The following is a 15267-nucleotide window of genomic DNA, read 5'->3' as shown; positions in this document are numbered from 1 at the left end:
GCCAGCCCTCTGGATAGCAGTCAAGTGCTTTTAGCCACTATGCTACCAGAGCTCCTAATCTGTGCCTATGTCCTTTAATTTTTGGTTAAAAAATAATTCCATTTCAGAGACAAAAAAGGAGGGGGAGGCTGGGTGGCTAGTTGAGAGCATTGTGTGTGTATGTGTGTATAATAGAAGTAGTAGTATAGTAGTGTGCGTTTACAGATTTTTCTAGTTGCGGTAGCCTTTACATGTTGATTTACTTTGTCTTATGTTTTTCAGTTGTTTTTGTTTGCTCTTTCACTTTTTTTGATTGACAAGGTTAAGGTTTTAAAATGCATTTCTATTAAATAATAGATATTTTGAAAAGTCAAAATATGTACAAAAGAACTCACAATAACAAAAGCAACCTTAGTCAATTCTTCATTCACTATTATCTTTCTGTTATCTATGACTTCTCATTTTAAAATAATATGTATATAATCCACATTATAATTTCTTTCTTTTCAATTCTCAGTCACATAGAATTTCCCATATGCTTACTTTCCATTTCATTTTTATTGTTTGTTTGTTTTGAAGTTTACTTATCACCTTGATCTCTTGAAGATAAGAGTTTATGTTTCTTTTCTTTTCCTTGTTTTAATTTTCTGGAAGGGAAGGGTGGTTGCAGAAAGGTATGTATCCTACCATCTTAAAACTGACAATGTCTCACCTGCCCTTAAAACCTGATTTAAATGACATATCTCCATGAAACCTTCCCATGTTACCTCATTTGTACATGAGCGCTTGCTCTCCTGAACTTAGGAGCATTTTGGTTAAATCACTTTTATAGCACCTACATTACTGAGCAATTCTTGATTTTATCTTATCACGGAATATCTCACCTCCTATTAGAAAAGATAAGCTCTTAAAAATAGGACTACTTTTGTAGTAACCAGAGCTCTCTAGTGCCTTATACATAGTAAGTATTTGGGAAATATTAATTTAACAGTTGACCTCTGCTTAAAATTGTAAGGAGCTCTGGTGACATCGTACCGAAGGCATTTGACTGCTAACCAGAAGGTTGGTGGTTCAAAGCCCCCAGCCACTCTGCGGAAGAAAGACTGGGCAATCTGCTTCCTATAAACATTCACTACCTTGGAAACAAAAAGGGGGTTGCCATGAGTCAGAATCGACTTGATGGGAGTGAGGTGGGGTTTTTTAGTGATTTTGGTAAAGCAGGTGAATTGTGGATTTAAGGGAAAATACTAAAAATTAAAAAAATGTACATGCATAGAAGGTGGAAAAAGGGAACATACTTAATAATCCTTTCAGGATTATGGAAATAACAGTGATTTCTAGGTCATATTTCATTTTTCTGGTTTTCACTGTTAATTGCTTATGCTGTTTGAACTTCTTCATGTCTCCTTCCCAAAAACCAATCCCACTGCTCATTGATTCTAACTCACAGCGACCCTTCAGGACAGAGCAGAACTGCCCCATAGGGTTTCTGAGGTTGTAAATCTTTATGGAAGCAGACTGCTTCATCTTTCTCGTGTTGGTGGCTGGTTGGTTTGAATTCCTGCCCTTTTGGTTAACATCTGAATGCTTTAACCACTATGCCACCAAGCTCCTATGCCTCATTAGATAGAGCAAAAAGAGGGAAAAAAGAAGAAGTTATCACAACTGTAGAGCAGCAGCATGAGTCTTCTGACTCATGAAGAGTGACTTCCAGCCTGAATTCTCAGAATTTTGCTTTGTTGGTAGGTATTTCTTGCCTCATATTTCTTGTCCAGCTGCATTCAGCCTAACAGTAAAAACTTAACTTTATTTAATGCCACAGATCACTTCCCTACACATTACATTAATCATATAATCTTGAGACCATAAACATTCAACCTGCATATTCAGAGGTAAATAAGGCAGGCGCTAAAGCAGTGGGGAGGAAATGAAGAAAGAGTAAGTTTATGATTTGGGCTTAATTGGGTGTAGTTGATATGGATATGGGATTTATTGAGGACTTCTAGTTGCTGAATGAAGGGTAGCACCGTAGTAGATGCAGAGATGGTGATAGCCAAGTTCTGGAAGATATACATAAATTAAGAATGTGTTGAGCTTCATGTGCCCAAGGGACAATCAGTATGGGGCTGGAAATAAAGATAGTCATTGATAAGTACAGGTGATTCCTGACTTTCAGTGGGTTTTGGTCCAAAGGTTCTGACATGAGTCAAATACCTCATTTTGTGTGTATTTTTAAGTTTTCATTATTATTGCTTTTTATCCAAGGGAGCCCTGGTGGCATAGTACCTAAGGCATTTGACTGCTAACCAGAAGGCTGGCAGTCCAAACCCACCAGCCACTCATCGGAAGTAAGGTTAGGCAATCAACTTCCGTAGTGATACCACCTCGGAAACCCAAGAAGGGGTCGCTATGAGTCGGATCTGACTCAACAGCAGTGCGTTTTTTTTGTTTGTTTGTTTGTTTGTTTTTAATTTGTATCTTATAAATATGATTTTCATTGTCTTTGGGGGTTGGAAACATCACATCCGAGAATGATAACATCAGCAAATTACATGCTGCAGCATTGCATGTACTGCATATTACTATTAAAGAAACCCTAGATGGTTTTTTAAGTGTGGTTCATCTTAACTGTGATATATTGTAAATCGAGGAATACCTGTAGATTGAAGCAGTGGGAGTAGATTAAATCACCCAGAGGAAAAAGCCAGTAATGCAAGGTCAGTATTATAATAGGTACCCTCTTCTTAGGTAACCCTTTTTAATCTCATAGGTTTACTGAAACTATATCTTTACATGTCCCTTTGCCATTTCCTGAGATAAACATCGGATAAAAATACAAACATTTACAAGTACTTAATTTATTAAACTGGGTCGTTAGTTTCTTTAACTTTGCTTTACACAGCAGAAGCTAATGATGTGCTTGAAACATTTTAGATGGGGATATTAAAAAGGCTATAAAGATAGCATTCAGACTAGCATTGGACATGCTGTTGGGCCTGTTACCACCAGTACTTACAGCATGCAAGTCTTCTAAAACAGAAGCATGGCATGCAGTCAGCTAGAGCCTTGATTTCACAACAGTTTTGACTTACACGTTGGGACAGGACTTTTGAGGGTAAGGTTTAAAAAAATAATAAGTTGCTTCTTTGGCTGATTAGCATCTTACAGTCCCTGTATTTCAGGAGATGTCTGAATTCCAGTTCTCCCAAATCCAATCTTACAGGAATTTTTGTTTATGTTTTGCAAATAGCTTTATTTTAAATAGATGGTTGGCAGTGTATTTTGGTATAGATTTAGAGACAGTGCAAAAGTAAAAGCAACCCACCAGCCACTCCTCAGAAGGAAGATGGGGCAATCTACTTCCGTAGTGATACTGCCTCGGAAACCCAAGGAGGGGTTGCTATGAGTCGGGTCCGACTCGACGGCACATAACAACAACAACAACCACCATCCAAGTCAACTGTAATTGATTTAGTAGTAGTCTCTATTTTTAATTCTGTGCATCTTCAATATGTGTGGGCATGTATAAAGTTTTTTTCACAAAATAGTTCTAAATATTTTTCACAAAATGAGTGAAAAAGTGAGTCAAATCTGTTTTTTAGCTCCAACAATCTGATCTTTTAAAACTCTAGTTTCAATGGAAATACACAGTAGATTTGAATTGCCAAGTCTACTAGTAAGTATCTCTTGAGGAGCTCTAGTGGCATAGTGCTGAAGGCATTTGACTGCTAACCAGAAAGCTGGCGGTACAAACCCACCAGCCACTCCTCGGAAGGAAGGTTGGGCAATCTACTTCCATAGTGATACTGCCTCAGAGACCCAAGGAGGGGTTGCTATAAGTTGGATCTGACTCAACGGCAGTGGGTTTGGGTTTTGTTTTGTTTTGTTTTAGTAGGTATCTCAACCCAGACTTTGTTTAATCTCTCTGTGCATTTGACTTTTTTCTGTGATTGCCCAAATATTTTACACTAATTCTTTTTCTATTTTATCATTTCTCCTCTGTCATCTTTGTGTGCACCTCTTCCTCTGCCTTACACCCAAATGTTGATATTACTGAGGTCTGTTCTCCTTGTTTGGTATACCTTTTGTCAAGAAATAGCTGTTATCCTGAGCTGCAAAACCCAGAGTAATTTGAAACCTCTCCTCACCATTTCCCTCTTCCTTGTATTCTATAACCAAGTCACCAAGTCAATTTAGTTCAGTGAACCCTTGGCTATATACCAAGCCCTGTGATGGACAATAAGATGCTATGCTTAAGTATGTCTTCAAGCTAGTCCTTTCTGACATCCTTGCTATCATACTGCCTTTGGTCAGGTTCTGATCATTTATTTTCTGGTCAGCAAACGTTGAGAGCAAACTCAGTGCCAAGTATTATCCTGGGCACTGGGAAGAAAGAGATGATTAAGTTTAAAAGAAACAAATGAAAAATATATGCAATATAGGTTACATAATACTTAGGGAAATTTGATCTCATGCTGAATATTCCATAAGGTGTCTAATAATACATTAGAGACATGGATGTTTTTTGCATTGTGTAAAGAAACAATCTCACCTAGTACAGATAAGAGTACTACAGAGAGCCAGCACAATAGGAACACTGATACCATAATACCTTTAACCCTTCTTTCTCTTGTCATTTCTCCCTGTGTCTTATCAGCTTCTATTGCTTTAATGTTTGTGTTACTCTCTTCTCCTTAGTATTTTATAATGATTACTAGAAAGCCACCAGGAATGCAAGACTGGATTATATATGCATTTTCATTTTATGTGAAATGTTATTTGCACAGAAATTCCATAACAGAATGGCTGTGTAAGAAATTTGTGTGAGGTATAGAGGTACTGTAGGGGAGAGGTAGCTAATTCATTGTGAGGTGGGTCAGGGAAGGCTGTACAACAGGGATCTACTTGACAGGACTTTGAAGGAGTTAGGGCAGGACAAGGAGGTTCTAGTCAGTAACATGTATGAAAGCATCAAAAATGTTTCGAATTGCAAATGATTTCTTCGTTTTGCACTACAATGTCAAGGAATGCTTTGGCTGGAGAAAATGAGGCTTGAAATAGAGGTTAGAAAGATGGTGAAGTGTTTTGTTGTTAGGCTAAGGAAGTTGGATTGTTAGGAACTACTGAAAGATTTTAATCAGAGAAGTAACATAGATTTATATTTTAAAGAGAAATTCCTGGTGACAGAATCCCTAAATTCAGTGAGATCTGCCCTGCCTTCCATCTATTCCATCACCAGGGTTAGCTTAGTAAAACACAGTATTGGTTGTGTAACTTTCCAGCTCAGAACTTAGGATGATTCCCCGATATCAAAGTCCAGTTTTTTTACTTTTTATACTTATTTTTTAAAAAACTATTTATTTAAGGAAACTTGCTATTCCCTCTACCTTGAGCATTTTTCAGACATTCACATGGCTCACATTTTTGTTTTATTCACGTCTGTGTTGAAATATCACGTCAGAGAGTTCCTCTCTAGCCATGATAGCAAAAGCATTACTCCCAGCACTCTTTAGGCCCTTGCAGTGCTTTATTTTTCTTCTTAACACTCACCAGCGTGAAAAGTTGTATGTTATTCTTTTGTTTATTTCTGTATTCTCCCCCTGGAATGTAACCCCATGAGAACAGGAGCTTTTATATGTTTGTTCACTGCTAAATGTTCAGTACCTGGCTCATGGTGGTGGTGGTGGTGTTTGCCGTCGAGTCGGTTTCCGAGGCAGTATCACTACGGAAGTAGATTGCCCAACCTTCCTTCCGAGGAGTGACTGGTGGGTTTGAACCGCCAGCCTTCTGGTGAGCAGTCAAGTGCCTTAGGCACTATGCTACCAGAGCTGCTGGTGCATGGTGTAGATGTTGAGTATTTGTTCAAAGAATGTGGGCCCAACCAACTTCTCCATCTCCCTCTTCACCCCGTGTTTCACAGAAATGCTCAGAGCTTAGCATTTCCACTCACTCTTCCCCATGAAATTTGTTCATCTTTCCATATCCATCTCAGGCACAGCCTTTGCTGTAAAATCGTTTTTCAAGCACTTGCTGTCTCTAAGCATCCATAGTACTTTTTGAATAATTGCTAGAAGAACGTTTACCTGGACTGTCTAGGACATTATAGGTACAAATAAATAGGTTTTCAATGAATTAAATAACACATTGTAGGTAAAAGTTGGTTAATTGGAAAAATGTAGTAATTAGGTGTGACTTGAATTTGATTATCAATGTAATATGATTAGGGGAAAACGGCTAGGGAAACAGTCACCAGTTTCCCTTAAGTATGAAGTTGTATAAAGTGTATTGATCTTTTGTTTTATATATATGCTATTTTACTAAGTTATCATTATATAAATTTTTGTAGAAATAACATGAGTTTGTAACAGAAAAATTGAAATGGACATGTTCTGAAGAAAATGCTTGTTAGAGACAGTATAAAAAGCAAGTTAAATTTCCTGTTTACTTTTCATCATCTTTTTACATAGAGTGTTCTCCACATACAATATTGAAAACATAATTATCTAGAAATATTTTTATTGAATCAAATTAATAGCACTGTACCCAAGCAAGTTTTACTTTGTAAGATGATATAATTTAATTTGAATTGTCTACAGTGCCTTTAGTTGTAAGAATACTAACAATAATTATTTTTTTGGCTAATAGAGGCATGATCTAAAATTATGTTGGATTGCAAATATCTTACTATTCCTGTTTCAGTGTGGGTGTCTGAGGATCTGTAAATTCACTTTAAATAATGAATTTCTGCTAAGTCCTGGCTAAGGCATTTGTGTGAAGTTGTCCAATTTATCACTTCTAAACACATGTTCTACTCTTAAATATAAGCATTTCTTCTCTTAGGTAGATGAAAATCATAATAAAGGTGGAGGTTTCTTTCAATTTTCTTATTAAGATACAAACTACGTAAGAAAATAATTAAGTAGAATTACTGCCCAGTCATGAAACCAAAATTTACCAATAATCACAGTTAACAATCAACAAATTTAAAAAAAAGCCAAATGTGATTTTTTTCTTTTCTTTTTAATACTGGAAGACTGCATTAGGATGGAATATATAGGTGCCAGAAAGGCTTTGAGAAGTTGTCACTGATAGAATGAAAATATATAAAAATAGGCTGGGTCTGATGAAGATACACATTTCCAACATAAATGATGCTGAGATGCTTCTTGTAGAAGATGGCCAAGGAAGCATAATTTTCACATAATTCATTGCAACTTGTTCTTTTTTTTTTTTTCCATCCCCTTTTCCCAAAGAATTGCTAACTGCATTAGAGGAAAAAATATCCTAATAGATTTTTTAATTCGATATCACTAAAACACAAATGTATGAAGTATTGATAAGCATTTTTATAAGATATTCTATGATGCGTACATCAGATTTTTAATAAAATATTATGAAGAATTTTATCCCTTTTTTTCCTTAAGATATGAAGGAGGTTTTGGAAGATGTAAACTTGAGGTAGATTTTGAATGGTTTGTTTTATTACAATAATATTTGAGAAGATGTGATAATACAGCAGATTTTAGCTTTTAATGAATTTTTATTTGTTTTTCAGAGTAAAGCCAATCCCAGCTGAAGGTATCAAATCCAACCCTTCTAAGAGACATAGAGACCGACTTAATACAGAGTTGGACCGTTTGGCTAGTCTGCTGCCTTTTCCACAAGATGTTATTAATAAACTGGACAAACTTTCAGTTCTTAGGCTCAGTGTCAGTTACTTGAGAGCCAAGAGTTTCTTTGATGGTAAGACAAAGTTTTCTATAATGACTTACAAAATGTTTATACTAAATATGGCTGATGCTATGTTGAAAATAATAAAAATTAGCCATATGTGAAAAAAAGAGCTTTGCATTTATTCCTGTACAGTAAAATTTAAGTAGCAAAAACAAATATATAATCATTTTTAAAATCAGTTTTCCTTTTTAATTCATCAAAGCAGATGAATGGTCATTCTTTGAAAATCATGTATTGGGAAGTTGTGCTTATACTAAATGTGTCAGATTCTAGCTTCCCTTTCTCCAAGTAAAAAATGTTTTTAACTTTTTACTGTTATTTGGCTGAAAATTTATAGAGCATATTGGTATTCCGTTTAACAGTTCATCCACATTTTGTTTCATGACATTGATTGCAATCCCCATAATGTAACAGCTCTCTTCCCACTTCCTCCCTGTGATTGCCGTTTCCCTGTGTCCTTCTTTCCTATGCATTCCTGCCCTCTGAGTTGTCTCCCTGTACAAATACTGCCCTTCTGATCTCCCATGATTGCTTGTTCTAAGGAGTGCACCTACCTGTTATAAGTGTTCACCTTCTATGCTTGTCTGTTGTTTGGGCGGAAGTCACAGGAATGAGTTCAATTCCAAGCCCAAGGGTCACTAGGGGCCATAGTCTTGGAGGCTTCACCAATCTCTGTCAGACTAGTAAACCTGGTTTTATTTTTATGATTTTGAATTTTATTCCACATATTTCTCCCACTTTATCCAGGATTTCCTGCACTGATCCCTTTCGAAGGGGTTGGCAGTGGTAGCTGGGCACCATCTAGTTTTTCTGATCTCAAGGTCATGAAGGCTGAGGTTCACACATGGTCCACTAGTTCCTTGGACTGTGTCCATGTGTCTTTGGTCTTCTTCATTTTTCTTTGCTCTGGACCAGGAGGCACCAATTGTTAAATATAGATGGCTGCTTGCAAGCTTTTAAGACCCCAGTCACTGCTCACCAAAGTACAGTGTAGAACAGTGTTTTTGTGTACTATGTTATGCCAGTTGAACTTAATGTCTCCTGTGACCATGATCCTGAGCCCGTAGGTCCAACAGCTTGCTCCCTCAGGGAGGTTGGTTGTGGCTAAGAAGTTATCATAACTTTACACCTGTTCTATTTATATGGACATTCTTATAACACATACAAATATATTTGTAGAAATACCATCTGCCTAACTTATATATGATCATGGGTTTATTCCCATTTGCTGAGACATACCTGATCATTGAGCTTGTCTACCTATATGTTTACCCATAGATTAATGTGTGTTATTACTGATAATGCAGTATTGACTATATAAAAGTGTTAATCTTTGTTGTCTGTACTACTTGTGGACCTGTCTGTGTCTTCCTTTTCCTTAATGTTATTGTGTGGGTCATTTGCTTTTGGTATATTGACTTTCTCTTCACCCAACTCAATACTTGTCTCTTACCTATCTAACAGCTCCCCCACCCCATCCCTGGTAACCAAAGTTTCCTTCCCTATGTAAACCTTTCCTTGACTTTTTACAGTAATGGACTATATACAATATTTGTCCTTCTGTGATTAACTTATTTCATTCAGCTTCATGTCCTCCACATTTGTCCATGTTACGTGGTATTTTGTGGATTCTACATTTTTCTTTAGTGTTAACATAGTATTCCATTGTGTTTATGTACCTTAGCTTGGTTATCCATTCCACCGTTGTTGGGCACTTAGGCTGTTTCCATCCTTTTGCTATTGTGAATAGTGCTATGATGAACATGGGTGTGCATATATCAAATCTAATTTTTGAAGTCTTTTCTTTAATTAAATAATAAGATATGTGTTAATTAAAGGAGCTCTGGTAGCATAATACCTAAGGCACTTGACTGTTAACCAGAAGGCTGGAGGTTCAAACCCACCAGCCACTCTTCGTAAGGAAAGTTGGGCAATCTACTTCCCTAATGATACCGCCTTGGAAACCCAAAGAGGGTTCGCTATGGGTCAAAATTGACTCAACTGCAGTGAGTTTGGTTTTTTCATCATCATAAAATTGTTTTATTTGAAAACAATTTCTAGTGCAAAATATTTCCTTGATTTCTCTTTTATCAGAGCAAATATTTTATAAGTCAGCAATAGATTTTTCAAGGAAATGTTGAGTCTTTTCCAAACATTATGTTGTTTTATAAACTCTAGGAAAGGAATCAATGGTAAAATCTTAATGGCCCATAACAGTGCTTCTCAAATGTTAGTGTGCTTATATATCACACGTTGTTGTTGGTTTTGTGTGCTGTTGCATCTGACCCGACTCATAGCGACCCCTCCTTGGTTTGCCAAGGCAGTATCACTACAGAAGTAAATTGCCCAGCCTTCCTTCTGAGGAGTGGCTGGTGGGTTTGAACCGCCAGCCTTCTGATTAGCAGTCAAGTGCCTTAGGCACTGTGCTACCAGAGCTCCTTATATATCACATAGGGCTCTTATTAAGATGCAGTTTCTAATTTAGTAGGTATAGGTGTGGCCAGATTATGCATTTCTAGTAAACTCTCAGATGTTAATACTGTTGGTCCAGGTCAGTACCTAGACAGCACATTTATAGACATTTGAATTTGTAATTTGTATTTGGAATAACACAAAATAGTTAATTTCCTTTTAGGTTTGTGTTTGATGACTTGATGTGTTTAGTCTAAGCATCTTTTTATTTGTATGTTCATTAGCTTACTTGTTTGTTTTTTATTTTGGACAAAAGCTATATAGTTTAAACAATTGGGATCTGATCAGTATTTACTGGTTTGAGGATAGTAATATCAGAGAAAACACTTTTTCCGATCCTATATAAAAAGTCTTCGAATTTTCAGTTTTCATCTATACCAAAGCCATGTTTATCTTGGGAATGAATTGTGCATAGCCAGTGGGGGGGTGTATGTGTGTATATTTGTGCAGTTTTTCCTGATGATATCTTAGTTACTTCTCTTTTTTGGGAGCCCTGACAACTTTTCCCTGTATCAGTGGTTCTCAAAGTATGGTCCTCAGGCAAGCAACATCAGCATCACTTGCGAATTTGTTAGAAATGCCAATTCCTGCTCCCATCCCTAAGCTATGGCATTATAAACTGTGATGGTGGGGCTAGGTGCAAGTTGAATAGTTTGAGAACCACCGTCCCATACTGTAACCTTGAGCCCACTCCCAGCTTTGTGAAATGCTAAGGCATTTGGCTGCTAACCACACGATTGGTGGTTCAAACCCACGAGCTGCTCTGTGGAAGAAACATGGGGCAGTCTGCTTCCGTCATGATTTACAGCCTTGGAAGGCCAGTGGGGCTTGCTATGAGTCAGAATCACTTGATGGCAGTGAGTTAGGGTTTAAGGTTTGATCCTGGTCCTGGGAAGCATTTTATTTAATCGTGGTGCTTTTTAATGCTGTGCTTACTGCTTGACCCTGTGCTGTGATGGGAGATTCATGACTTATAAGATGTGGTCTCTGCCACTTGAGAGTTTACAATCTAGAAGCAAGGGAGGTATTTACTTTCTGACTCTGGTAAAGATTTGTTGATTTAAGCCATTTTACCTTTCTATTTCCTGCTCCTTTGTCCTAGGAAGTCAAACTGTATCTGTTTAAGAAAAGATAAGAATGTGTTGGTTGTCCTGTGATTAGAAGTTAGAGAGTTGATCTGAAGCTGTTTAGAGAGCAGCCAGTATAACATTTAATTACTAGCCATAATAATGATCACCTTGCAGGCAGAAATACACACACACACACATTGTATTTATACATTTAGTGTATGTTTATATGTATGTAAGTATGTACATTTTTTTTACATGTTGACATGTGTGCTGTTGAATATCACAGGAAGATACCAAAGTCTGTCTTTTAAAGAATGTCATAGTCATCATGGAGTTTGTACTTTTGTAAAAGTTATTTTCTCAACTCTTCATTGATGAATTTATGTCTCTTTTTAATTCTAGTTCTATGTATTTGACTATAAGGTGTTATTCCCCTGTTTATGTTGTTCCTTAGTATATTATCTTTGATTTTAGATCCTTTACATTACTGGCTTTTAAACTTCATGGTACACAAGAATTGACCTGGAAAGCTTGTTGAAATGCACATTCCAGACACACTCCTTACATGCTTATTCAGTAGGTTCCATATAGAACCCAGAAATAGCAAGCATGTCTGATGCAGGTCATAAATCATACTTTCAGGTAGTGATTTAACCTGGCCTTGATTATGCCCTGAATTATTTTAAAAAATTATTTTCTTTGCCTTTCAAAAGAACTAACTCAAATGTACAGAATTTTAGAAAGATTGTAGTTGTGTTTACTTGGTTTAGTATCAGTATGTATGGTCTAAGGGGTTTCTTGGATTGTTCAATACAGAAGCATAGAGTTAGATGGGAGGTGAGGGAAAGAAGATCCCATGTCTTTTCCAGACCACCAGTGGTTTGGGAAGGCAAGGCAAAATTTTGAGCATACAGAGAATAAAATTTTGAAGGGAACCCTTATGACCTGAACAGATGCTAAGTGCAAAAGAAGAGACTTGATGCATGCTCAACAGTGGTTGGATTTTTGTGTTTAGTTTAAACCACTGTCTCACTATTAGGGAAACAGTATAGCAAAGTGAAGGGAAGCTCTAAGTGAATAACAGGATGCAAACAGGGGGTGTGTGAATTCCTGCGGAAAGAACAATATAAACGAGTAATCATACAATCTCGTTAGAAAGGAAACTCAAGTTTTACTGTAACAATAGATATTTTTCCAAGAAAATACATCTATTTATTTCAAGTTTAAATAATCCAACTTGGATGAATCTTCTTAAACTTTGGAGTCAAGATTTACTATTATTTATCCATTCCCAATTAATCAAAACATCCTAAAATACAGTTTTAAAGTACTTGAGAAGGACATAGTCATTTTTCAGCTATGGTAAAGTAGAAGCAGTCTCTTTGATACTATCAAATTGAAATTGTTATTAATAAATTTTCTAATTCAAGGTTGTTTTATGCTAAACATTGCACAGTTGTAGGATGCACAAAGAAAGAACAAAAGATTTTTGTCCTTATAGCTTAAAGTCTGGTAAGAGAGATAGACTCAAGCTGTATCAAATACAGTATTTGAAATAAAAGTATATATTAAATGGTTTACATTATACCACTTAGGGAACATTATCAAAGGAAATGCTAGAATGGAAGCTCCTTGAGATTATTTTAATTTCCTGTAGTAATTTATACCTGGAATACTGGAAAATGATATAAAATTCATGTTTAATATTCTTCATTCTGTTTAGAAATAAGTTTCTAGGGCTTGATTTCAGATGTTAACAATATTTTTCTGTTTCTAGATAATCATCTTTCTGTTAATAGCCAATTGGCAGCATTTGTTCTACTATTTTATTCAGTATCTATAAATATACAATAGCAAGAAATGCTTTCTTGGATTATAGCAGAAGTCTCTGACTGGCTGTATCATATAGTGAAATGGGCAAAAGTTTTATTTCAAACTATATACAGGTTTTTTGAACCATCAGGTATCAGCTATAGCTGTTTGAGTTCTTTAACCATTCTCTCTAGTCCTTTGCCATCCTTTTACATTAACCATCATGTTCCTGGGCCACTGGTCCTTGTCTTCTCTCCTGGATGTTCCTTTTGAGTACTGGCAGTCTGGCCATCCTTTTACTTTTTTTGGTCAGTTTAGGTGGGATGTACAGATAGGACTTAATTTTAAAAACAAAACAAAAACCACAGTCACTGACTTGGTAAATCTTACAGATTTTAAATAATACACAATAAGAATATGTTGTGCTTGATATTCTTCATAGTGGATACATTCGGACATTTTTTAAGTCAACAATAATAATGGATTTATAGCAGTAGTAGATGTTTTAAGTTCTAATCAATTTCCTCAGGAACATCGCTCTTCTTTTTTTCTGACTTTTAATTTTGATTTTGGTGAAGATTTACAGAGCAAATCAATTTTCCACTCAGTAGTTCATACACATTTTGTTTCATGTCATTGATTGCAACCCTTACAATGTTGGATAATTTATCCCGCTTCTTCCTGTGTTTCCCATTTCCATTCCTCCTCTTCTCGTATCCCTTCCTGCTTTCCAAACTTTGTCCTTGGCAAATGCTGCCCTTTTGATCTTGAATGGTGGATTGTTCTAATGAGTGTGTAATCTCCCTAGTGTTATTGTTTACCCATAGGCATGTCTATTGTTTGGCTGAGACTTGAGCCATAGTGGGGTCAGTTCAGTTCCAGGCTTGAAGGGTAACTAAGGGCTTGGGAGTTCCATCAGTCACTATCAGACCAGGGAGCCTGGTCTTTCTTTGATTTTGAGTTTTATTCCACATTTTTGTCCCGTTCTTTCCAGGACCTTCAATTGTGATCCCTTTCAGAGTGGTTGGTGGTGGTAGCTAGGCACCATCTATTTCTTCTGGTCTCAGGGTCATGGAAGCTGAGGTTTTCATGATCCATTAGTCCTTTGTACTAACTGTTTCCATGTATCTTTGATTTTCTTCACTCTTCCTTGCTCCCGATGGGAAGAGACCAATCGTGCTTTAGATGGCTGCTCACAAGCTGTTAAGACCTTAGTTGCTATTTACCAAAGTAGGATGTAGAACGTTGTCTTTGTGGACTATGTTATGCCAATTGACTTCAGTGTTCCCTGAGACTATGGTCCTGATCCCCCAGTCTCAACAACAGTTCCCTCAATGTGTTTCATTATGACTGAGAAATTTTCATAATTTTGCTGCCTGTATGTTCTACTATATTCATGGATATATTTGCACCATATGTAATTACATATGTAGACATATCCTCTGTCAAACCTGTATATATTCATAGGTATAGTCCCATTAGCCTTCCCACACTTGTTCAGCTTGAGTATCTATGTATCCACTTGTAAGTTTTTGTTACTACTGTTATTGCAGGATTGTGTATGTAATAGCATTCACTTCTGTTGCCTTTAACTCTTGTGCTCCTCCCAGTCCTTCCTTTGCCTTGATCATTTGATGCTGATCTCCCTCTTATTTTATAATGTGTTCCTTTTCACCCAAGTTAATATGTCTCTCCTCTGGTTAGTGATTTACCTTACCTTTTCTTTCTACGTCCGGTAGCCATCAGAGTGTTTATTTCTATATGAAAACCTTTCCTTGAGTTTCTATAATACTGGTCTCATGCAATATTTGTCCTTTTGTAATTGACTAATTTCACTCAGCATCATGTCCTCCTGGTTCATCCATGTTATGTTTTGCAGATCTCTTGTTACACTTTAACGTAATATAGTATTCCATTGTGTGTGTGTACCATAATTTTTAATCTATTCGTCATTGATAGGCATTTAGCATATTTCCATCTTTGTTATTTACTATGCTGCAGTGAACATGGGTGTGCATGTATCTACTCATATCACAGCTCTTTTTTATGTAGAATATATATCTAGTAGTGGGATTGCTGGATCATTTGGTATTTCTGTTTCCAATTTTTTAAGGCAGTGCCATACTATTTTCTAAGGAGCTCTGGTAGTGTAGTGCCTATGGCATTTGACTGCTAACCAGAAGGCTGGCAGTTCAAACCC

General features: G+C 36.6%; 1 protein-coding gene across 1 annotated transcript in view; it reads left to right on the top strand.

Annotated features, from left to right (window-relative positions):
• AHR (aryl hydrocarbon receptor) overlaps nt 1-15267 on the top strand; it is a 44430-nt gene that overhangs the window by 4432 nt on the left and 24731 nt on the right. Inside the window, exon 2 of the mRNA XM_007946132.2 lies at nt 7535-7722. Within this exon, the coding sequence (XP_007944323.1) occupies nt 7535-7722 (188 nt within the window). The remainder of the gene's footprint in view (nt 1-7534; nt 7723-15267) is intronic.

This window comes from Orycteropus afer, unplaced genomic scaffold (genome assembly GCF_000298275.1).
Source record: "Orycteropus afer afer isolate SDZICR_OR568_19922 unplaced genomic scaffold, OryAfe1.0 scaffold00008, whole genome shotgun sequence".
NCBI lineage: Eukaryota > Metazoa > Chordata > Mammalia > Tubulidentata > Orycteropodidae > Orycteropus > Orycteropus afer.
The sequence above is the reverse complement of the archived record's forward strand: the minus strand, read 5'-3'. Positions and strand labels throughout refer to the sequence as shown.